General features: G+C 36.4%; 1 protein-coding gene and 1 non-coding gene across 2 annotated transcripts in view; one reads left to right on the top strand and one right to left on the bottom strand.

Moving 5' to 3' along the window:
- Nucleotides 1-24,263, top strand: part of ICA1 (islet cell autoantigen 1) — a 164,808-nt gene that overhangs the window by 23,330 nt on the left and 117,215 nt on the right. The window contains exons 4-6 of the mRNA XM_049769274.1: nucleotides 384-456; nucleotides 4,774-4,897; nucleotides 10,774-10,972. Coding sequence (XP_049625231.1) covers nucleotides 384-456; nucleotides 4,774-4,897; nucleotides 10,774-10,972 — 396 coding nt within the window. The remainder of the gene's footprint in view (nucleotides 1-383; nucleotides 457-4,773; nucleotides 4,898-10,773; nucleotides 10,973-24,263) is intronic.
- Nucleotides 8,233-8,318, bottom strand: LOC126030478 (small nucleolar RNA SNORD35). The gene has a single exon (XR_007503124.1). It is a non-coding gene; the product is annotated as a small nucleolar RNA SNORD35 (small nucleolar RNA).

The raw sequence follows: 24,263 nt of genomic DNA, 5'->3' as shown, positions 1-24,263 counted from the left end.
TGACTCTTAATTGACAGACCCTCCATTAAAAGAAAAATAAAAGATATCAAGTGGTAAAAGAAATTAGATTATGAATGAATATTGGGTCTCTGGTTTACCAGTCCTCTAATTGGGCTCTTCACTTAGGATTTCTGCTTTTTAGCTATTACTTCAGTCTGGAGGAAATTATTATACTCTGGATCTTAATTTAGATAATGAATTCCAATAAATAAAAAGTAAGAGGTGCCTATTGGCAGGCATCAGTCACAGTTTCTACGATGTTCTTCACATAACACCCAGAACTAAGCATTTAGGTTTTCTTTGGGAAGAGAGATCAAACTCTATGTTCAATGCAATAATTTCACTGCTATTTTATTTACCATTTATCTTTATTTATATTATAGCTCTTTCACTCAATTCAGAGAACCTGTTTGGATTTATCTAAAGCAATTGTACTCTATCAAAAGAGAATATGTTGTAAGTATGCCATAAGTATAAATATTACTCAGATATACATTGCCTTATTTCATATCTTAAAATTAGACAGGAAAGTACTATTTAGAGAGGTATCTCTTTGCTCTTTTTTTGTATGAACTTTTATTTAAACACCATCATTTACTAATTTCACAATAGAGTTATTTCAGGTATTCAATATTCCAACACAAGTTCGGTAGTGTGGCCTTCTCTCTACCAACCTCCAGTTTACCACTCATTTTCTAATATGTATATGATAACGGTATTACTAAAGTCAGAAGATTTTCTGAGCTGTTAGGTTGCTAGTTAAGCCTTTGTCATTGTTTTTACTCATTCAGCTTAGTGGGTCCCTCTGTAGTCCTATATAATTTTTTTGATTCTCCACTGGGCTATCACCTCTAAATTTGAAGTTGTCACACAGCCACATATGTGATCTTTGAAGTTGGGGTGATAGCTGCTGATGACTTTTAGTTGTGAAGCTGGGCCATTTTTTTGGCAAAGGCTGGGACCAGATGCAGGTGGCTGGAGCACTGGGCTGTTGGCAGGCTGAAGACACGGTCTACCCTCACCTGATAATGCTCCAAAGATCTGGGCTTGGCAGCAGTAGAGCCTACCTGGAATAATTCAGCTAAAAAAGTAAAAGAACTTTAATGGAAACTGATAAGATTTAAATAAGGTAGTAATTTAACTAACATTATTGTACCAATGTTCATTCCTTAGTCTTGAGAAATGAATCGCTGTTACATATGATGCTATTTTAGGAAGAGTTGAAAGGCATACAGAAACTTTGCATTCTATTTAACATGTTCACATAAGCCTACAATTATTTCAAAATAAAAATGTATAGAATATGCACTTTGTATTATACCTGTTTCATTGGATTATATTGCTTCTCTGCTGAAAAATAAAAGCCACAGGTTTCTAAGATTTCTGTGTCTGTGTCCAAAACAGGTATGCCCAAATGTCCAAGTATCTTTAAATTCCAAGTTTCATATTTTGTCTTATAAGTTCCTACAAAACTGGTAAACATTCTTATCTTTTTCTTTTCTTTTTGGTTTTTGATTTACACCTGACTGTGATCAGGGTTATTTCTGGCTCCGTGCTCAGGGATCACTCCTGGCAGGCTCAAGGGACCATATGGGGTGCCAGAGATTGAACCCAGGTTGCTACATACAAGGCAGACACCTTTCTCATCTCACCATCTGTCTCTTAGCTCCTCTTTTCAGTTTTTTTGTTGTTGTTGTTGGTTTTTATTTGTTGTTTTTTTTTGTTTTTGTTTTTGTTTTTTTAGTCTTTCCATCCAACTGAGGACTTTTGTACTCCTGTTACCTCTGCTTGGAATGGCCTTCCCCAGTTCTTCCAAGAGTAACTCCTATCTCTAGTTCACAGTCATGCTGTATCTTCTAACACAAAGAAAATACCAAGTAATCCCACTCTGATTTCTCTGATGTTTTCTTGGTTGTATATTCTGTGGTTGTAAATGTCTATTTTTGTTTTCTATTCCTTCCAAAGCTCCATAAGAGCAGAACCTTATGAATCATATTCATATCTCTATTCCCAGTGCCAACCAAGAATTAGATTAGGTTATAACTGAGTGAATTAATGCAGCCATGCTAATTGATTTTAAAATTCTTGTATTACCTTTTTAGAGCAAATTTAAAAAATCCCTCAGTTATATATGAGTATTTTTTGAAGGGGAGAACATGAGGGTTGGGTATTCTGAAGTGCTCAGGGACTACTCATTGCTCTGTGCTTAGAAATCATTTCTAGAGGTGCTCTGGGGATCATATCTACAGTGCTGGGGATTTGACCAGGGTCAGCCTCATGCAAGTACCTTATCACCTATATTATCTCTCCAGCACCACAGATGAACATATTTATCTCCAAATTAGCAACCAGTTAAGTGAAACATTTTAAGTAGACAATTCTTACTTCTGTGGGTAGCATCTGAATGTGAAAACTCAATAAATTAATTTCAGTAATTGAATTTTAAAATCAAAATTAAGAAATCACCATTCCTTCTCAGAAAGTAACAATCATCACTAAGTTTGGGCTTCGTCCACTACCCTCCGACTGGTATTGCCAGTCCAGCTCTGTAACTAAAACCTATTAAGTCTCAGATCTATAAAAGAACCAAATATGATTTACCAATTCAGCCCACTTAAGTTTATTAAGGAAAAGAATACACTTATCCAACCCAAAATCATGCACGTATCTGAAGTTCATTTCTCCTTAGCCTTAAGTTTAATGTGGTGTTTTTGTATGTAACTTGAGGTAAAAATATATGGTTATGGCCTCATGCTTTATAAATAAAAAGTGAAATTGCTCCATAGTGAAATAGTCATTATAAGACTGAATGCATTCTGTATCAGAAGTGGAAAGTAGAAGGAATAGAAGGGAGGAATTAAAAAACAAAACACTTTCCATTATAATAGAAAATTTTAATATGGCATAAATGTCAAGTATTTTAAGTAAAATTTAATATATAGAGATAATAGGGCAAAGTTATAGTTAATTCAATCTCATAAGCATTTAATGAATGTGCTGAATTAGACGTCATGCTTATCATGGGGAATACCTAGCTTGAACAAAGTTCTTGTAAAGTAGAAGGTTAGAGTGTCACAGAAATGACTGCCAGACACCCACAATTCTGACATGCATACTGAGAGGTCCTGGCATCAAGCCACAGAGAAACTGAGATCAACTCCTCCACACAGGACATTGTCTTTGAACTGGACTTTGACCAATGAATTGGATTTTGAGAAATGAGGCAAGAGTGTAGTCATTTATCTTCCAGGATGTAGGATTCTAAGAGCTTTCTTTGTTGAAATATTTAATTGCAAGCTGGTAAGGAAGGTGTATTGGGCTTAGTCTCCACTTTTGGGTTCCTATGAATTACTGGAAAGGTCAGACATTGATTTCATTCTGTTTTGGGGTTGTGTGTGTGGTGTTTTTTGTTTGTTTGTTTGTTTTTGAGGATGGCCCATACGCAGTAGTGCTCAAAGGTTACTCTTAGCTCTGAACTCAGGAAATACCCCTAGCAGTGTTTGGTCGACCATGTGGATTGTCAGGGAATCAACCTAGAGGTGGGCAGGGCAAATGCCCTACCTGCTCTAACCTGAGGCTGTATTATCTAAATTGTTCAAGAATGGACAAAAATATGATTAGGATCATCAGTGCACTTTAAGAACCAATTGGTACATGACATCAAGAGTAAAAGTTAAAAATCTGTCTGTTGTAAATATGTTGTTTAAAGAATTAAACAGTCTCAAAAGCTCTTTGACACCCCTGGGATTGCATCTTGGTGAACGTGTGTTGGTAGCCTGCTATTCATTTGTACGCATAAACTAGCTTGTATTAAATCAGACTCTAAGGAGAGAATGTTTGGCTATTATAAACAATGATGTTATGATTATCTTTGTATGTACCTCTAATAGCAATGGACTGTCAGGGTAGAGAGATTATAGGATAAAAGCATTTGCTTGCCTGCAACTGACACAATTCAATCCCCTGTACTAAGATGTATGATCCTTAGTGTACCATCAAAAGTGATCCCTGTGAAACAGAACAGGGAATATTTCTTGGACACTGTTGATATGACCCTACCCTCAAATAAATAGAAAGGCAGTGTCAAAAGATACAATTTTCTAACCTTTTTATTTATTGTCAGATCCAATCTGTCGAAAACCTGAACTAGTCACTGCTTCACAATATTGTTCTCTGAAGTTAGCTTTAAAATAAGGGTAAACTCAATCACAGCTAATTTCGGTTTTGTTTTGACTCTGTTCTTAAAATATTCACATAATCATCAATCAACCATCAGTTCCTATCCCACCTCAACCAAAAACCTGTACCATGAATAATAAGGAATTTGAAGTGCTTTACAATCAAGTAAAATATAAATCAGAAGGCAGAGATCAAAAACTCAGCAAGAAAGAATAGAAGAAAACTGGCTCTACATTATAGGCAGCCACAGAAAAATCCTAGAGTCACACCTGACAAACACAAACCCAACTTTTTACTTCAGGTTCTAAGGAGCATATTATCAGCTCAATTTCAGCACAGAGGTCATTTTCTGGTTCTGATTACAGGGCACCAAACACACTGACAGATGTACTCTAGTAAATTTGATCTCAGATTTTGTAAGTGGAAGAACAGGATGAAAGTTAAATGAATAGAGAGGGAGAACGTACCTTGTAGCTAGCCAGTTGGATTTAATTTCGCGTTGTCTTTGCCTTTGGAAGCAAGAGAGCTTTGTTATTTGTCTCCTCTGTAATAAGCATGTTTGTTGCTCATGGCTTCTTTTGGTCTTTTCAACAGTCTTGTCTCAAGAAGAAAATGAACTAGGAAAATTTCTTCGATCCCAAGGCATCCAAGATAAAACGAGAGCAGGAAAAATGATGCAAGCCACAGGAAAGGCACTCTGTTTTTCTTCCCAACAAAGGTGTGTGGCTTATTAGCGATCTAGTTAAAGGTTGGGGTCTGCAAAGAATCTGTGATCCACACACAATGGGGAATCCAGCCAGGTTCTTTGAAAGGTTCTTCATTGAACCTAAGGAACTACTCTGTTCTGAGTACTGATTAAGATATCATTTGTACAGTTTTTCCTCCCTATTAATTGTTCATTTATCTTTAGAAGTATTTCATATTCCAGTCACTGTGCATGCTATACTAGGTTTGTATCTGACCTCCATTGTTGTTCTAAAGAAAACCCAATGAGACCAATTGGATGGATTCCTGCTCTGCTCTCGGAGGGCCAATTAACTTTAGAACAGTGGTGTTCATGATTCCCTACATCATTCTCCTCAGATCTAGGGCCAGTAACAAAATTATCACTTCATAGCTTATTGAAAATTCAGAATGCAAGCCCCATCCCAGAAGTGCTGAATTAAATCTGAATTTTGATGAAATCCATAGGATTTTGAGGCACATTCCAATTTGGGAATTTCTAGTGTCTAGAAAATTGGGGTAGATCATGATTTTAGTACAACCCTCACCCGTCTTGTCATTGGTATAAAATAAGCAGGAGGACCTGCATACAGGTATATTTTGTGTCTGAAAAGTGACCTTCCTTCTCTCATCTTCCTCTCCCAGTAACTAGCAAGCCCTCCAAAATATTATTTACCAATATCAAGTAGAGGTATCATAGCTAAGAAAGACTTATTGGTACTTGCCAAAATTACTCAGGTTATAAAAATTTCACTTAAACAAATGGTCCAATAAAATATTCTTGTGTTAACTTTTCCTTACTGATCTTTTCTTCTAGTGGGCCAAGAATTTCACACAAATTGTTCTGACTAGTTCTAGATGGAGTAGCAAAAGAAATCAACTGTGTTAATATTTCAGTGGTTTTACCCTTTTTTGAGTGTTTGGGTTCTAATGAGATGTGGGTCCTGATTTTGTGGGGAATGTCACCTTCCATATTTGAATGTAGCCCAATTTTTATATTAAGGTATTTGTTTATAATCCTGAATTTTATCTTTGTAATTGTTTTTTCTTATAAAAAGAATACCAACTCATTCTAGGAAAATGTGAAGTGACAAACCAAAAGTATATATAAAAGGGATGCAATGAAAAAAATTCAATTTTACTAAGAATTGTATATGTTCACAAATGAGTATTGAAAAAGGATTTCATTATTTCTCATCTGATGAATATGTAATTATTAATCATTTTAGTTGAAAAAATTCCTGTACATAGTTATACCAAAATTAACATTTATGTAAAGTGCTTGGGTGCAGCCTATAAGTATGATCAGTACTGATCTTATAATTCTCTCAAGGTTTTTACTACATTATCTCACATTGTACACATATAGCACTTTAAGTTTATTTTATACAATCTTCTGCTATAAAGAAAAACAGCAAAAGAAGTTAACAAAAACAAAGCAAATGATGCTAAAAGTATCACTACTATAAACTAACAAACTGTCCTACATCCCCAAATTAATGCAGCTTGTGCAGTATTGTAGTTGAGGGTGGCCTTCTGCAAGAAAGCTCTAGTTTCATTACACTCAGCTGCTCACCTGAAATCCAAACCTGTCCTCCTCAAAATAAAGGTTTTTATTGGATAAAACTTCAGGAGATTGCAGCCGTGGATCTTAAAAGAATAATTTGAGTGTATGCCATATTATATATGCCATATAATATTTTTTACAATATCCTATACTAAATATTTAGCAAATTTTGTTTTTGATCAGATAAACTAACACTTTAAGATTCATGTATATTTGTATATATGTTATAAAACACCCATAACAATTCCATTATCTAAGAATACCATTATACATTTAAACTTTCTGTCTTCTAATTGTGTCCCCTCTTTCTTTTTCTCTCTAATGATAAATATCTTTGGGAGAGATATTCAGTCAACTTATTATTCCTATTGAGTAGATTTTCATGAATGAAAATGTGGGTTTTCACTAAAGCTTCTTTTGTTCGTTTTTGTTTCGAAAACTCCTGGCTCTGCACTCCTGACTCTGCACTCAGTGATCTAAGGGATCAATTATATGGGTTCTGGGGGGTCTACTGAATTAATGTATGCAAGGCAAATGCCCTACCGACTGTACTATCACTCCAATAACTAAAGTTTCATTTTTGATGATTTTTTAATGTTCTAAATTCAGTTTCATTCTAAAAAGGCTTTCACCTTTTTAATATTTCATACATAATATTCAGATAAGAAAATGACAAGAGTTTAAAATAATCATGCAACTATTAATTACTATTTTGATTAAGACTGTAATTTCCTTTACAAGAAACCAATCAGAGTGATAATATAGTGCATATGGCTGACCCAATTCAATCTCCCATATCCCAGATGGTCTCTGGGCATTGCCAGGAGTGATCCCAGAGCATAGAGCCAAAAGTAAGCCCTGAGTACCATCAAAAACCAAATGCAAACAAAATCTAACTTATGCATATAAATACAAGTCTTCCCTGGTATTTAAAAATACTGGTATTAAAAAATAAAAACATTTTTCAGGCAAAAGGCTCTTAATGAAATAAAAAACAATCAGCACTAATTTATGTGGAAAAGATTGTATTGCTTCCATATTTTAATAAGTAGACTAACAAATCATACCAAAACCCACATAAAACTCAGAAGAACCTTTTCACATGTAATTATAAACAGGAATGATATGACAATAACACAACCTATAAGAAAGAGTTTCCAGGAAGGAGAGTGGCATCATATGCTTTAAATGCACATTTCCACTTTCTAATTTTGTATGCAGCATATCATAAAAAGAGAAGGAGAAATTTTTGTATACATTATACTTTCCTTTAAACTCTTACCATATATTATCATATCATTACATCTTCAAAAATTTTGGACCATTTTTACACAGAGTATGTCATCTCATACTTTATGGTTTGATTTCAGTTTTGGGGAAGAGAAATTAATGAGCAAGTTTTGGACCAGGAATCCCTGAATTTTGAGGACCTCTATAAATGTATTAATTTTCTTCACCACATTCTTTTCCACCCGTTTCCATAAATTCATGAAATGTTTTGCTTCTGATAAGGGATGCTGGTCTTGTCCTTGCTCTTTCCTTCAGAGTTAGTGCTATCTCCTGGTACTTCCAGCAAACCTCATAAGTCAGGCTGCCTATATAAGCAAACAAGTTGAAATTGTGAGGAAACAGAAGCTTCCTCACCCCATGGGAGTAGGGTTGACAAATTGACTTCAAAAACTTGGGAGATTTTTTATCATCCAATTTCTCCCAAACAAACTTGAGGTAGAATGACTAGAATGAGCTGGAGAAGGGCTCTGTCCTTCCAGGCATCAGCTGAGCCATTGGTATTAAGGACACTGCTCCTTCGGCATACACAGACCATCATGAGAAAAAGTCATCTGGGGCCGGAGAGATAGCACGGAGGTAAAACATTTGCCTTGCATGCAGAAGGATGGTGGTTCGAATCCTGAGCCTGCCAGGAGCGATTTCTGAGCGTGGAGCCGGGAGTAACCCCTGAGCACTGCTGGGTGTGACCCAAAACCAAAAAAAAAAAAAAAAGTCATCCACTGGAATACATTTTCAACAGGTGTACTTTCATACTCAGAAGTGCTGTGGTAAGCACTGGTTGCTCTCCTCAAATCTAATAGTTCAGTGTCTAAGTTCAAGTCTAGGTGATGCATAAGGACCACCAACGCTGGGGCCGGGCGGTGGCGCAAGAGGTAAGGTGCCTGCCTTGCCTGCGCTAGCCTTGGACGGACCGCAGTTCAATCCCCCGGCGTCCCATATGGTCCCCCAAGCCAGGAGCGACTTCTGAGCGCATAGCCAGGAGTAACCCCTGAGCGTTACCAGGTGTGACCCAAAAACCAAAAAAAAAAAAAAAAAAAAAAAAGGACCACCAACGCCAAACCATGACAGCTTGGGATGTGAAGGACAATGTATTACCAGGGATAAAACAGCATACATGCTTGCCATGTGTTCTATCACTTGAGTTAACTCCTCTGCCCTCCTCAAGTCTCAGTAAGTTTAGAATTATTTAGAATACCCACAGGAAGAGGGAAAAAAAAGAGAAAATTCTAGAATGAATAGGATTCTTATGGAGACAGCTGGGGAGTTTTTCCTCTTTAAAGAGAAGTTGTAACATTTTATAAACCTCCACACAAGCATTTATTTTACTGCCTTGTTTAGTTGACATCACTATAACTGTTCATTCAGTTTGTTGAAATGTAAAATTTAAATCAATGGTGATAAATGTAAGCTTACATTGTGGTACAAGTTTATGTCTTTGAAGACTACCTATTTAGAATCTATGGATTATATGATCAAGCTGTTTTTAGAGAAAGACTCAGTATTTTAAAATTGTGTTTTACAAACAAGTAAAAAGATAGGTAAAATTTTCCTATTAAAGTTGTTTTCCCTTAACTAATTTATTGTTCTATTTTTGATCTTAGAAAGCTGTACACAGATTAGGCATTGCAAACAGGCATGGAACTGCCAAGTATTAAACTCAGCTTCATATCATCATTATTCCCTTCAGCTAAATGACTTTACATTTAAATTGAAATGCAAAGTCATCTAATTTTTTCCTTTTTGAACCTATGCCCTAAAACTTCATATATATGATTATTTTTAAGGTTATAACTAAATTGACAATTCATTTGAGCTAGGAAGATGGAAGAAGCAATATTCTTTCTCCTCACATCCCATATATTTTGTACAAAGTTTGGTATGCTGCAAGCATTTCATTTGGCTGAATAATAATGTATTATGTTCTACTAGAGCTCAGTTCACTGTACAATACACATACATTTTTAGCATGGAATCCTTAATTTCTTTATTTCTTTTTTGTTTGTTTCTGGGCCAGGGGATACTGAGTAACTCAGGGTTACTCCTGACTCTGTGCTCAGAAATCACTCCTGGCTAGATCATGGGATCATATGGGATGCTGGAGATGGAACCTAGGGACACCAGAGAAGGAACCTGAGTTGGCCATGTGAAAGACAAATACCCAAATTGCTGTGCTATCATTCTGGCCCCTCATTTGTTTTTAAAAGAGCAAACTGCATAATTGTTTTGAAAGTGCCTAAAAGCAGTAAAATAAATAAATGCATTATCCTCTTCCTACAATTTTTAATGCTTCTTGTTTGAGCTTCTTTCTCTATGTATTAGAGCAGCAACAGATGTCTTGGCCTTTGGAGAGTAAATCCAAAATGGCATATCTAAGAGACCCTAATTGTCCCTCCTTGAAGGGTTGGACTTTGGAATAGCAGAGGCAGACAAGAGTCCAGTGTAAAAATAAAAAATTTTCATGTCTACACCTTTCTCTACTAATATAGAAAATTGATTCCAACTTCAAAAATGTAGTCTTTACCCAGGCATGAGACACTCTCTAACATCTTTGGTTGGATATATCTTCCCATGTTAGACTTAGCTAGCTTCTTAAACTGTGGGGAGTGACCTCATAATCCCATGTAACTGAATGTGGGGATTGTGAAAAATTAGCAATAGTACTAAATTCTGAATGCACACTGGCCAGAAATTTCAAACCAAATGAATCTTAGGTGAATACTAGGTGATGAATCCTGTAATGAATCCTAGGTGCTTCTTGTAGTACTTTCGCATATTGCATTTCTTGGGTGAAAAGTGGTTGTGAAAGGAAAACATTTAAGAAGCCCTGGGTAGTCATCTCAGTGGGTTCATGAGTTTACATACATTTCTGCTATCATTTGTCAGATATCTTTGTTCTAGGCTTAGGAGTTTGATATTGATAAATAGCCAAGAATTCAAATTGCTGGCTCTCTGAGTTTTAAGATTGTGGCCTATTATACCATACCATCTACTTCTACTACCTTCTACTCATCTAGGTTGGCCTTGAGAAATCCTTTGTGTCGTTTTCACCAAGAAGTGGAGACTTTTCGGCATCGGGCCATTTCAGACACTTGGCTGACTGTGAACCGCATGGAACAGTGCCGAACTGAATACAGAGGGGCATTATTATGGATGAAGGATGTGTCACAGGAGCTTGATCCAGACCTCTACAAACAAATGGAGAAATTTAGAAAGGTAGGAGTTTTTATATGGGTACCTGCTGAAAGATACTGAGGTATGATTTGAACCCCTTTGGAGAAGACATAACTCAAAAGTACTAGGGATGCAGTTAATCATCAGTGCTATCTTTTTATGTGACAGAATACCAATTAATGTGATATATAAGTCTCTAAGGATGAATAGAAGAGACAGCTGGAAATTGCTAGGATATAGTAACCGGTTCTAATTGAAGTCACGCTGGAATATAATGTGCATTTTTGTAAGGTTGTCACTTTTAAATGCTTTTCTTGCATAACTAGAAATCAAAATTAGATCAAATAAAACTGGAGGATATGAAGAGATTATTAGATAAATCTCTTAAAATTGCTAATGAATATTAAAATTAATGGAATAATGATGTTCCTTTGTTTTGTGAGATGTTCAGAAGCTATAGATTTAAATTGTTAGATTAATGCGGCGTAGATTCCATTTGCAATAGATATATTCAGATACTTGTCTGAGGAAGTAGCTGAGGATATGGGTATATCTTAAGATTTTCTGAAATAATTGGAGCAGCAGAGTATCACTATTCTATTGATTTTATTTTTTTAAATAAATACCAATTTGGCAAGCTTTTATCATTTAGGATATGTTCTACCACTAGGTGGCAGTCATACACTGTATGCTTATGAAAACGCAGAGACATTTTTGTCTTGGTTTTCTTTGTTTGGTCTGGGTGGTTATGTTTCAGGGTGTGAAAGGGGAGAATTCAAGTAAATGTTAAGTTTGACATAATACTGTGTATACTGCTATACTCACTTAAATTATCTTTTTGTAATTAGTAGAATTGCTTAAAATCTCTAGATGTCTACTCTTTTTAAGTGCATCATTGCTGAGCTGTGAATGAGAATCCCTCCTGGGATTTTGTGGGATGGGGAAAGGAGAGACCTTTTGTTGCTTAAGAACAGGGTCACTAATTCTTGACCTGGACATTCGATTCATTTGAATGCTTTTTTTAAAATCAAAAGTTGTTTTTTTTATTTATTATTGTGTTTTAGAATCTTACCCTTCTCTCACCCCTCCCAATGAAGTGAGCCAGAAATCATTTTATTTCTAAATCTAGATGGCCTGAATATTCACAGCATCTAATTTCTCAGAAAGGCAGGCATATTTCTGGGGTCCTAGAAATTCAGAACTGAAAAGTGCCCTAGAGAGCTAGTGAAACCCACTCATCTTATGAGAAAGAAAATTAAGGGCCTAAAATAGCATGCCTAACTTTTCAAGGGTTGATGGTTAGATGTGGGTGAGCCCAGGATCCTTTGGAACTTTCCTGACTTGCTACTAAGGATAATAATTTAACCTGTATTTGGCACTTTATTTGAGTTGTAGAAGGTGATGGAATAGAAAGACTTAAAATAGAAAACAGTAAGAAGTGCCCACCATTATCTTTAGTATCTAGGACCAGTTACTATATATTTACAAGTATAAATTTTACACCTTTTACAGCTCTCACTAGAAAATAACCAAGACATACTTTATTTTATAGATGAAGAAAAGGATACTTATGTAATTTAACTAGTCTAAGATAAAGAGGGAAGTGAGTCAATATCCTGGAGAATATGTATAATTCTTTCCTTAAGAAGAAAATAAAGGGAGGTCAAAGAACATATCTAAAATTGACAAAGACCTTTTTATTTTAATATCTATCCTGCTCTTTACTCATTCAACAGAAATTCAATTAACACCTCCATACTTTCGGTAATATGAGTAAATATACAATGTAATACAGGAAAAAATTCATGTGTAATTATGTTTATTTGGCTTTGTTTGGGAGAATGGTTACTAGCTGTGTTAAGGATGAAAACAAAAACCAAGTCTTTCGTCATTTGGCTTGAATGTTGAAATATCACCCCTCTCTTAAGTCTGTTGATTTTGGAAAATATGGTTTCTTAAAAGAAATCCTCTGCCATGCAGAAATCACTGAAGCAATGCCTTGCTTCATGATCCCATGTGTGTTGGATTTACTTTAATATCTGACCAGGGTATACTCAGAATGTGGGAAACAGTTGTTTAGTATTTTGGTGGGGTTTTTTTTGTTGTTGTTGTTGGTTGGTTGGTTTTATTCTGTTTTCTAAGGCATCTCTCTTCAAGTGGATAGTGTTTGGCAGGGGTATCTATGAGGAGATAGACTGGGTTGGTACTCCCCACTGCTGTAACCCTGAGGAAAGAGCAGCCTCTGGCCCACTATTAACACCCCTGTCAAAAAGCCAGATGCCTCCCAACTCAGAATGTGGGGAGCCCAGACATTTATGCTTAAATCTCTAGAGCAGGGGCCGGGCAGTGGCGCTAAAGGTAAGGTGCCTGCCTTGCCTGCACTAGCCTTGGACGGACCGCGGTTCGATCCCCCGGTGTCCCATATGGTCCCCCAAGCCAGGAGCAACTTCTGAGCACATAAGCCAGGAGTAACCCCTGAGCGTTACCGGGTGTGGCCCAAAAACCAAAAAAAAAAAAAAAAAAAAAAAATCTCTAGAGCAAACTTACTCGTGCACGTGGCTTTGGTCTGCTTTTGGACATTGACATATTTGCTTTTTCAGGAGAGCATTAATGATCTGTGGTTCAATCTTTTTGAGATGAATTTATTTTATTTTTCTTTTTTGGGTCATACCAACTATGCTCCTTGATTATTCCTGGAGGTGCTCAGGGCAACGAACCTATGTAAACTGCATGAAAAGCAAGCAGCACTATGTACTGTTGTTCCAGTCCACTTTGAGATTCACTTCAAGACTTGTTTGTTTTCCTTTTAGAGTTTATTACATAATATTTAACTTGGATGAAGATTTAGTAGTGTCTCTGATGAGATTCAATTTTATATAGTGTCCATTTATATCTTAGCAAAGTGGTCCCATAGTGCATATCTAAGGCTGCTGGATGAGCAGTCCAGCTGCAGGTTACTCCATCAGAATTACTGTGGTAAGGAAAGTCTCAAGCTACTCAGAGCTTGTCACCTTTATGCTTACAGTGGGGATTCCTGAGGAAAAAATTGCATTTTTTGCTATGAATTCTGTGCTTTAAGTTCACACTTTTGAAGGAGACAGAATTCTCATTTCTTTCTCACAAGTGTCACCCAGGTTGCCATCGTATTTCTTCATTCAAATGCTGACAGTGAAGCTCAGCTATGTGCCAGACCCTGTGCCCAGAGATGTTAGTGATGAAGACTCTCCTTTTTATGCAGACCTAGGTGCACAGCTAGTGAGTATCATGTGCCAGGGTGAGGAGTGATCTTAGGTAATCCATAGGACTATAGGGATATTTAAGAAAAACTTCCAGAATGATTATATAGAGATAAAATAAAGGTGGGTGGAGGGCTAAGGACAACAGAGCAATGTTCCAAGTTGTTTAAAGAACTCTGACTAAAGTGAAGACAAATAGGGGACTTCAAGAATGGAAAAAGTCCTTTGCAGCCAGAGCACAAAAAGTAAAGTGAGTGTGGTAAGACTTGTGCTCAGATCATGCCAAAAAGTTTAGTTGGGTAAAACCATGTGGGACATATCTCCCACCCCTACCCTAACCCTGAAGTCGAGAAGGGGAAGAGCATAATCAAATCTATATTCTCGATAGCCTAACTCAGGATTTAATGTGGCGAAGAGATTGGTAGGACCTAGACCTCAAGTCAGGAAGAGCAAGTGAGAGACTTTTGGAGAATCCTGAAAAGCCCTTGAGGTCAACATGAAATAAGGAGAAAAGAACAGAGAAACTATTCTCTGGCCTCTGCCTAGCTCTGAGATAGCACCACTGTAATTACAGAGCTCTTCATTCTTTTTCAGCAATGAGCAGAATAAGTATAAATAAACACATCACAAGAGCAAGTGTAATTTCACCTCCAGCCATTTTTCCTAGTATTTTCAAAATAGGAAGAAATTTTAAAAATAATACACAGTGAGCAGGATGAAAATGATGAAGGAAAAGCTTAAATAGAAACCAAGCAAATAATCTGTTTTCACTCTGGCACCCTTTGAAGCACAGAGGACTGATGACAGAACTCTCGGCAGCAACATTACTAAGCATTTATTAAGTGTCTATATTTGGGGATAGAAATTCAAAGAGGTAGAAAAGCTTGATCCCAAGCCTTCAGGAAGGACCCTGCTAGTCATCTGTTCCTTGTCAAAACTACGGTGATAAACAAGACACCTGGAGAGTGTGGCCTTTAGTCACTGTTCACTTAAAGACCAAATAATTAAAAATGGTGGATAAATCTAAACAGACCATCCTGAGCAACTCTGCAGTTAGTAGGTTCTCCTGACAGCTTGATTCACCCCCCAGAAGGGAAATAGAAAGGAGACCATGCCACTATGTATTTTATGAGCAGTTGCAGTGTGTGATATATGTGTCCTTTGAAGTGTAATTTAAAAATAGAAGGCAGCTTCTTGTAGCAGATTACATCAGCTTAAGTTGTGAGCTCACAGAAGAGCTTTTGCAGCCAGATGCCCTTGAGAGAGTCGTCCTGTGGTCAATTAAGTATCTTGTTTTTCTTGAAAGTCAGAAATGGGATGGAGGGTAATTATTCTAAATGGAATGAAGTCTGCATTAGGTGTAAGGAAATAGTTCTGAATCCTCTAAAGAGATAATATGGAAATGTATACGTGGGCATTGGTATGAGTTGGAGTCCTCATAGGCAAGGGCATTGGAACTCGCATTTTTTTTGTTTGTTTTTGGGCCACATCCAGTGACGCTCAGGGGTTACTCCTGGCTATGCGCTCAGAAATCACCCCTGGCTTGGGGGGACCATATGGGACACCGGAGGATCGAACCGTGATCCGTCCTACACTAGCGCTTGCAAAGCAGACACCTTACCTCTAGTGCCACCTTCCCGGCCCCGGAACTCGCATTTTTAATGAGGACCATTTATTAAGTGATTTAATAAAATCTTACAGTATTTGTCTGAAGTTCATCACTATAATTCAAAGTATGATTTAAAAACATTGTAGGAAAGGTGAATGGTATACACCTCTATTCTTGGGCTTAGATCTTTTTAAAATACTGTTACATTATGGAGGGCTGTTGAATTCACTGAAGATTCACTGAAGTTGTGTCAACTGGTACTGATAGTACTGTGAGGAGGGTTAGTAACAAATGTTGATGGTCCATTAGAATGGGGCATTATTAGGGTCATCACTCAGTGGCGTTCTTGAGTGTTAGCTGTGAAGTTGGTTTTGGGGGGTGGGGTTGTCTATAGATCTTGGTCAATGACTACTAAATAGCAGTATTGACATAAGAGGGTTTTCTCCTGGACAAAGACTTGGTTAATTAATTTGACAGTATCATTAATTACTGCTGAAATCATTGGTCTTCGTCAGAGGTCAGGCTCTTTTAGCAATTGAGGGCAGGTCCTTTGAGACACCGAGCAATGCAGGAATATCCTCATCACTCAGCCAACTCCCTGCTCTAATAAAGGCCTTTCCATTTTGCTGCAGCCTCCGCTTTTTTATTGAAACCTGTGTGTTCTTTGTTCTGTGTTAAGAACAAGGACTGAGATACCCAGAAAACTGTATTGAGTTAGAATATCTCAGGTTTGAGTCCCTGCAGTGAACCAACTTTAAGGATGTTTAAGTAATACCTTAACTGATGCCTAGATCTTTGCTTAATTCAAACATAAAAGATGTTGATTTGTTACCTCTACAATACACTGGGTTGAGTTTTTATGAGATGAAAGTTCCTTTTGTACACAAAAGGATATTCTTTCACCTATCTGTTTCATAATCCTCCATTTTCATTTGTTGATTTTTGGTGTGTTTGTTTTGGAACTAGTGTTTCTGTATTTGCATGGTCCCTATAAAAATTGAATCTAGTGGCTAAGCTGCCCTGCTATTTCTTTATACTACCTAAATGTCATTTTAAAATGCCATTTTACATGGCATAAATAGAAAGGGAACGAATAATTACACCTCTCTTTTTATTTCTGAATTTTATGATATGGGATTTTGACTGTCTATTGATTTTCCTCTACTGAACTTTGTAAATAGCAAAAACTAGTTTCTGGGTTAGAGCGAGACATTTTGAGTAGCATTTGTAAACCTGATAACTCTTATGGAGCTTCTGGCTGACTGCTGCTCTGGATTGGAAATAGAGATGAGATGGACATGCAGCCTTGGGGTTGAGATCACTCTGAGTTTTCAGCCTTGGAATACCAGCTCTGACAGCTTGGATAAGTCTGGTAAGTCTATATATAGCAAGTTTTTTATCCACGAAAGAAGATATAGGCACTAGATGATTGATCACCAAGCTCACTCTGAGATGTAACATTTTTAATTATTCTTTCCCAAAATCATTGGACTCTCAAGTTATTAAGCTCATGTTAGAGACATATAGACTCTGAAGCTGTGCCTTTGTCAATACAGCATTTTTACTTTCTAATTTAGGTCAGTGCTAAGTTGACTTTCTTGGTGTCGGAGAGATAGCATGGAGGTAAGGTGTTTGTCTTTCATGCAGGAGGTCATCGGTTTGAATCCCGGCGTCCCATATGGTCCCCCGTGCCTGTCAGGAGCAATTTCTGAGCCTGGAGCCAGGAATAACCCCTGATCACTGCTGGGTGTGACCCAAAAACCACAAAAAAAAATTGACTTTCTTTTGTTACTATTGCTCTAATCTTAGATTCTGAAAAAGAATATTTCCATGATATTCCCTGGGTAGAAAAAAGTTCATGGGGCCGGGAAGGTGGCGCTAGAGGTAAGGTGTCTGCCTTGCAAGCGCTAGTGTAGGACGGACCGACCGCGGTTCGATCCCCTGGTGTCCCATATGGTCCCCCCAAGCCAGGGGTGATTTCTGAGCGCATAGCCAGGAGTAACCCCTGAGCGTCAAACGGGTGTGACCCAAAAACCAAAAAAGAAAAAAAAAGAAAAAAGTTCATAATTATGAGTTGATAATATTTATCTATTATTAAAATAATACTTTGGCAAGGGTTAAAACCTCTGGTCCACCTTCTTGTGTTTGTGAATGCTTTTTTTGTTTGTTTAACTCAACCATCTTTGTTAACTTACTTATTGTCTAGAACTATTTTTATGATATCATGTAAGAATTGAGTAGTTATGACAGAGATTACCCTAAAATGCCCAAATTAGTTATTTCTGTCCCTTTACAAAAAAGAATCTGTGTATACCTGATTGTAGGCACTTCCAGTACATGTTAAGGTTAAGGATCTGGAGTTTAATTTTTAAAGATTCTAAAACAAAATTTACCATTGAAATCAATTTTTGGTGCCAGTTCAATAGTGCTAACATTATTGTACAATGACATTCACATTTATAATGTATCACCAGATTTTTAAATCTTATTAATGTAAATTTTATACCCATTTAAAAATAATCACCATTTATCCACCTCCAGGCACTGGTATCCCTGCTTTCTGTTCTAATTTTTCTTTCAATATTTTAAGATTTTAAAAATTTAGAATTTGTTTTCAAAACCACATGTAAGTAAAATCATAGAGTAATTGTCTTTTTTTGTAACTAACTTATTTTAAACTAGGAATGTTTTCTAAGTTTGTTCATCTTATAATACATAACAGGATTTTCTTTTACAAGCTGAGTAATGTCCCATTATATATAAAATATATACCACATTTTATTTATTTGTTTGAATGCTGTTAGAGTTCTTCCATCTCTTTACTATTGTAAATGTAATGCTATAAACATGAGTTGCAATAACTTTTCAAGACCTTCTGTACTTTCTAAATAAGTAGGTATCTCATAAATGTATTCCTGAACTAAAAACAATTTTGTCAAGAAGTAAAATTAAGGAATCTCAAGAGTCAGTGGTTTAGTCTACACATGCTAATTCGAAATTTACATCAATTAAATTTTGAGAACATGTTAAGTATTGCTATAGAATTAAAACATTAATATCACAAAAACTTTTTTTGGCGTAAAATAGGTATTTCCAAGGAATGTGAAGACTACTTTCCCCTTGAGAGGACTGAATATTTGCATATGACATTTCCTTAATTAGTTGATGGGAAAGCTTGCCTACTTTCAAGTTTCATAGTGGATTTTGAACAAAATGTGTTGTTATTAAAGTGTAAACTGTTTTTGGTTAAAACTAGTTGTTCTTTGCCAGACTGTTTTTTCTTTCTAATACTGAAGTGTATTGAATGACATGCAATGCTGTTTTCTAGAATTCCATGGATGATAATCATAGAACATATAGATTATATTGATTGGGGCCATCAGTCCCAGATCAGTGTGCTTCCATGTTCAGTATACATGCCAATATGGTCCATTTCTTAAAGGAGCATCTCAATGCCTCAGTGACTAGACTCTCTTGAATGAATTGTTTAGTGTTTTATCGTCTTATACTTTTGACTGTGGTGTCAAAGAAATGACTGATGGTTCCCAGACCAATCCCCACCTACCAAACACACAGATTGTTTGATCAGCCTCTGCTCCTTTTTTGTAGCTTGTGAAGAAGGCATTATCTTAGATTATGCTTAAATGAGAAACTTCTGTGCTCAAGTTCTATGATTTTATAGTTAATCTCTCTGGTTTTCATCTTTAAGTCATGTATATAACACCTAGATTATTCTCCTCACTTTCATTAACAGCTCAAATATCATCCTTCACAGCTAGTGTGCTATTATTGTTTTATGGAAAATTAGTTGCAATTTTTACATTCTTCCAAAAATAGTATAAATAAGACAACTGTATGTTTTACCTCTTATTTTAAATATGTGTGCTTTAGAGACCTAGCCCACTATGCTATTCTTTTTTGTTTTGTTTTTTATTTTGGGACACATCTAGTGGTACACAGGACTTATTCCTGGCTCTGCACTCAGAGATCACTCTTAATGGACTCAAGAAATCATATGGGATATTGGGGTCAAATCTTGATCTGCCACATGCGAGAGCCTTACCTGTTGTACTATCTCTTTGGCCCCTATTCCAATATAATGTTTTGTTTATTTTTGGGCCACATCCAGTGATGCTCAAGGGTTACTCCTGGCATTGTGCTTAGAAATTGCTCCTGGCTTGGGGGGACCATCTGGGATGCCAGAAATCTAACCCAGGTTCGTCCTGGATCTGCCACGTTCAAGGCAAATACCCTCCCACTGTGCTATTGCTCCAGCCCCTATTCAATATTTTTAAAATGGTTTATTTAGATATGCAAAATAGAATGTGAATTTTATTTCACTTCAAATAGAACAGTTTATCTCCATTTCCTGAATGTCAGTAGCCTTATAATTATACTGTAAATTACTTTTATTAATGTCAAAAATAATTTCTTCAATGCAATCTTTTTTGCAACCAGACATTTTAAGTGACATAAAACATAAATATTTGGTAATTGTCTAAATTATCACATTTACATCAGACTAGATTTATAACTTGATTCTAAAGAGGTAAAGTTTTCAAAAGAAAATTCTAAATCACAATTACTTTAGGGAAAAAATGTTTTCTGTGTTACTTCATCATCAAAGAATAGCGAAAGGTCTTGAATTGCAATTTGAAAAATGATTGAATTTGGGGGAGATTTATCCAGTAGCATAGTCATGGACTAATTTTTATTTTCTGCTTGTCAGTGAAAGGTAGGAACCCTGTCTCCCAAGTCCAAGAAATATTAACATCTTAGCATTTGAGCTCTCCAAATAATGAGTCAGTAGAGAACTGGTATTTTTCATTCATTGTTCTATAAGTTTTTAAAAGGTATTTGCTGATGCCTTGGTCTCCATAAAACCAATGTAATCCTAATTTAAGAGGAAAGTTTGCGGGAGTGTTGCATGGCCTGTGAGCTGATCAGTGGTGGCTCTGTGCTCTAAAGAGTTTAGTCACTGAAGTCTACCACATTCAAACTCATTTCTCACAAAGTATAGCTTCACTTGACCTCCTTTAAAACAAGTTTTTGAGAAAGGTAAAGCCAAAGCTAGAAAGCAGTTTTAAAGTGTATGTGCTACTCTTTTTAGTATAAAAATTCAGGAGAATGCCAAATATAATAAAACTGTTTCATGTGAAAAAAATTTATATTCAATTAGTCATTATTCCATACATAATCATTACACAAGATAAATGAAACTAATAGGGAGGAACCTTAAACTCAAACTAAGTTTACTCAGGGAGCCAAAAGAAGGAGACTCTCAAAAGACCATTGGTATAACTTTGAAATGAAATTCCCACATGCATTAATCAGGCTTCTGTTGTTATTGTCAAATGAAATATGATTTTAGGACTTGGTAACACTTCACAGTTGATTGGTTTTTTCTATCCAACTACCCATCTATCTATCCATCCATCTATTTAAATTCACTCCCCAGCTGTGATCCTGAGACAGCCATTGTCATTTAGATTCTGATTCCTTACTGGGGATCTTCTGGTGACTGCTGACATTAAAATAAGGCATACTTCACAAGATAGATTAATTATATACAAAGTTGAGGGATTCCCCCCCCCCCCGCCTTCTTTGTTCTTTTTTTCTTTAAAAAAAAAAAACAGATTTCCCCTGGGCCTCTAGAGGTGGAACTTAGCATACTTACAAGCAAAAATAATTCATGGGTATCAGGTCCAAGAAAGAGAGACTGGAAAAATACATATGAGGAAGAAGAACATTAAGAAAAGTCTTAATTTTCAAATTAGACAAGGAAGCTGAAAAGATAGGCAAACTACAGTCAGATATGTTTCATTTAGGATATTATTCCCTTTCATTTTTTAAACCTTAAAATAGGTGATAGGGGTTGAGAAGAGTGATTGAAGAACTAGCAGCATCAGTTGTTCAGGGTGGGAGTACTTTTGGGGATAAGAAGCCAGGAGAGGCGAAATGAAAGGAGGATTGAAATGAGGAGACAATAATGAAAATGAGGTTGAAGTATCCCCATATACCTCTTTTGTGTCCTATGCATCTATTATCCTTAAAATACATATAAAAAGTCAGGAAAAATAATGAAATTACTGAGAACAGATAACGTTTTGTAGACAAAGAGAAAAGTGGATCATACTCAGATTAACAAAATAATAGCGGGGGCTTAAGATTTTTCTCCCTTTCTCTATAATTGTAATGAAGAGCCAAAAGAAAATGGCTAAAAAGGAAATATGGGAAGCTAAGTTCCAAAGGTGATGTCATGGGCAGCCGGGTGGAGGTGGGAGGGTGAAGTCATCAAAAGCCATCAGCAGGGAGAGCCATGTGAGATGGCTAAAACACTGAGGGATAGAGGATCAAAAAAAAAAAAAACGCCCGAGGAAACCCAGCAGTATCAAGAACTATGGGAGTTTTTCTTTTAAAAGCCTTCACTGTTCTCAGAGAAAAGGGATAGATGAATTATGCTTATCCGAAAGCCAGAGGAGGTATGAAACCAAAAAGTTAAATGTTCCCACCTACCCTCATTTGTATCCAAGAAGGAACATGCTCTGTTTTAGATCAGTAAAACTAAGAGAAAAATCCTTTCCCGAACAAGAACCAAAGTGAGAAAGGGAACTTTCTGCTCTCATTCAGAGGCAGTTTTTAAAGGCTTTTGAGCTCAGTTATAGTTTCTATAAGCTGATATTGGGTTACTTTACTTGGAGCTTTTCTGCTGCTTAAAGACTTTGTTCATCGTCCACTTCTAGTTCTCATTCCTGCTATTTCATATGCTCACACTAAATCTTTTCCTATAATTTATCTATTTCTTAAGTCCAGCAGTTTCATCTGTTCCCTCAAACCAAGAGAATACTCCTCTGAGCCCAAATTCTGTCCCTGAAATTTCTGGAGAAGTAATATCAATGACCATAAATCATATTATATCCTTTTGGCATTATTTATTTACTACTAGTTTGTTTTAATACTGTCCCAGGGGTCTTAAATGCTCAAGTCTAAAAGGAAATAGAACTATGTGCCAACTGAAAACCACACGATTTTTTTGTGCACACTTTGTGGATTGGGCTTCCAGTTACAACGTATACATGGCAGAATCCGAGATGATGAGGCAGGCATCAGCACATAGTTGTGCCCTGCATCCAGGGTTTCCAGAGACTGCTTAGCAAGCTCAGATTTCACTGGGATCTTATCATGGTCACCACAAATCAAGTGCTTTAGAATAAAAAACTGACAGCATCTTTAATTTGTAGGATTTCCACATCTTCTTCATTCAGGCTGTGTAGGCAAGGCTCCTCACCCTTCTTCCACTCATCCTGCCAGGAAAAGTCAATGATTTGTAAATTGAAGCTATGTCAGCTGAAGATTTTATTAGTACTTGTTTTTCAAGCTTCTCTCTACTTTTAATTTCCATTCTCTGACAAAGAAACTTGCCTTGCCTTTTATCTCTCCAAGTTTTGAACATACCCACTTTGGAATATAAAGGAATTGCTAAAAGTAGTGTTCTGAAGTCAAACAACAGTTAGGTGTCTTCAGATTCCCTATTCCTTACACATAGTGAATTTTAGATTTAGGACAAAACCTTCCATATATTGTATTGACCTACTTGTTTTCCTGGTACAATCTGCCTTCTTTCTCTATTGCCATTTTTCCTATAAGTCTACAGATTCAGCTAATAAACAGAGTTGGCTTTAAGAAACTGAAATGAAAAAAGCAGTTTTTAAAAGTTAAATGGTTGATCAACTTACTTTTTTTTTTAATCTAAAAAGTAGTACTGGTATATTGGTATAGTGGTAAGGCATCTGCCTTTCACGTGCTAGCCTAGAACGGACCGTGGTTCGATCCCCCAGCGTCCCATATGGTCCCCCAAGCCAGGAGCGATATCTTAGTGCATAGTCAGGAATAACCCCTGAGTGTCACCGGGTATATCCCAAAAACAAAAACAAAAAAAAGTAGCATATTTAAGAGAGTAATACACATGAATTTTATAAAAGTAAACATACTCATTTTTAAATGTTGTATTTTTTCATAGTACAAAAGCACAGCAGATACTTAACTTCTACAGTGAATAATATGAGAGGTTTATTTATGCAAGGTAATTAACATATTTGAATTTCCCCCAACCTCGGATTTGTTTAACATGCTGCCTCATAAATGTAGTACTTAAATATATACACAATGCAGAATATTTCTGCCTAATTATTTACAAAATGCTTTTTAGTTTACCAAACTGTTTTATATTTATTGTTTTGCTGAAGTTAAGACCAGCTCAAAGAATGCAATGAATTTTTTGCCCTATTCACAGCTGTGACCCAAGGCTCTCAGAATAGTTTATTTCCCACAGCCACAATATATGAATCAAGAATTAAACACAGGCCAGAGTTCTTTCTACTGCTTATTTCCCTAGTTGCTCTTAATCCAATATATGAAGCTTAGCTGTTAAGGGAGGAAAATATTTCTGTGGTGGAAGATACCTACCTTTGCATTAAAGTACCATAAT

This window comes from Suncus etruscus, chromosome 1, assembly GCF_024139225.1.
Source record: "Suncus etruscus isolate mSunEtr1 chromosome 1, mSunEtr1.pri.cur, whole genome shotgun sequence".
Lineage (NCBI taxonomy): Eukaryota > Metazoa > Chordata > Mammalia > Eulipotyphla > Soricidae > Suncus > Suncus etruscus.
The sequence above is the reverse complement of the archived record's forward strand: the minus strand, read 5'-3'. Positions and strand labels throughout refer to the sequence as shown.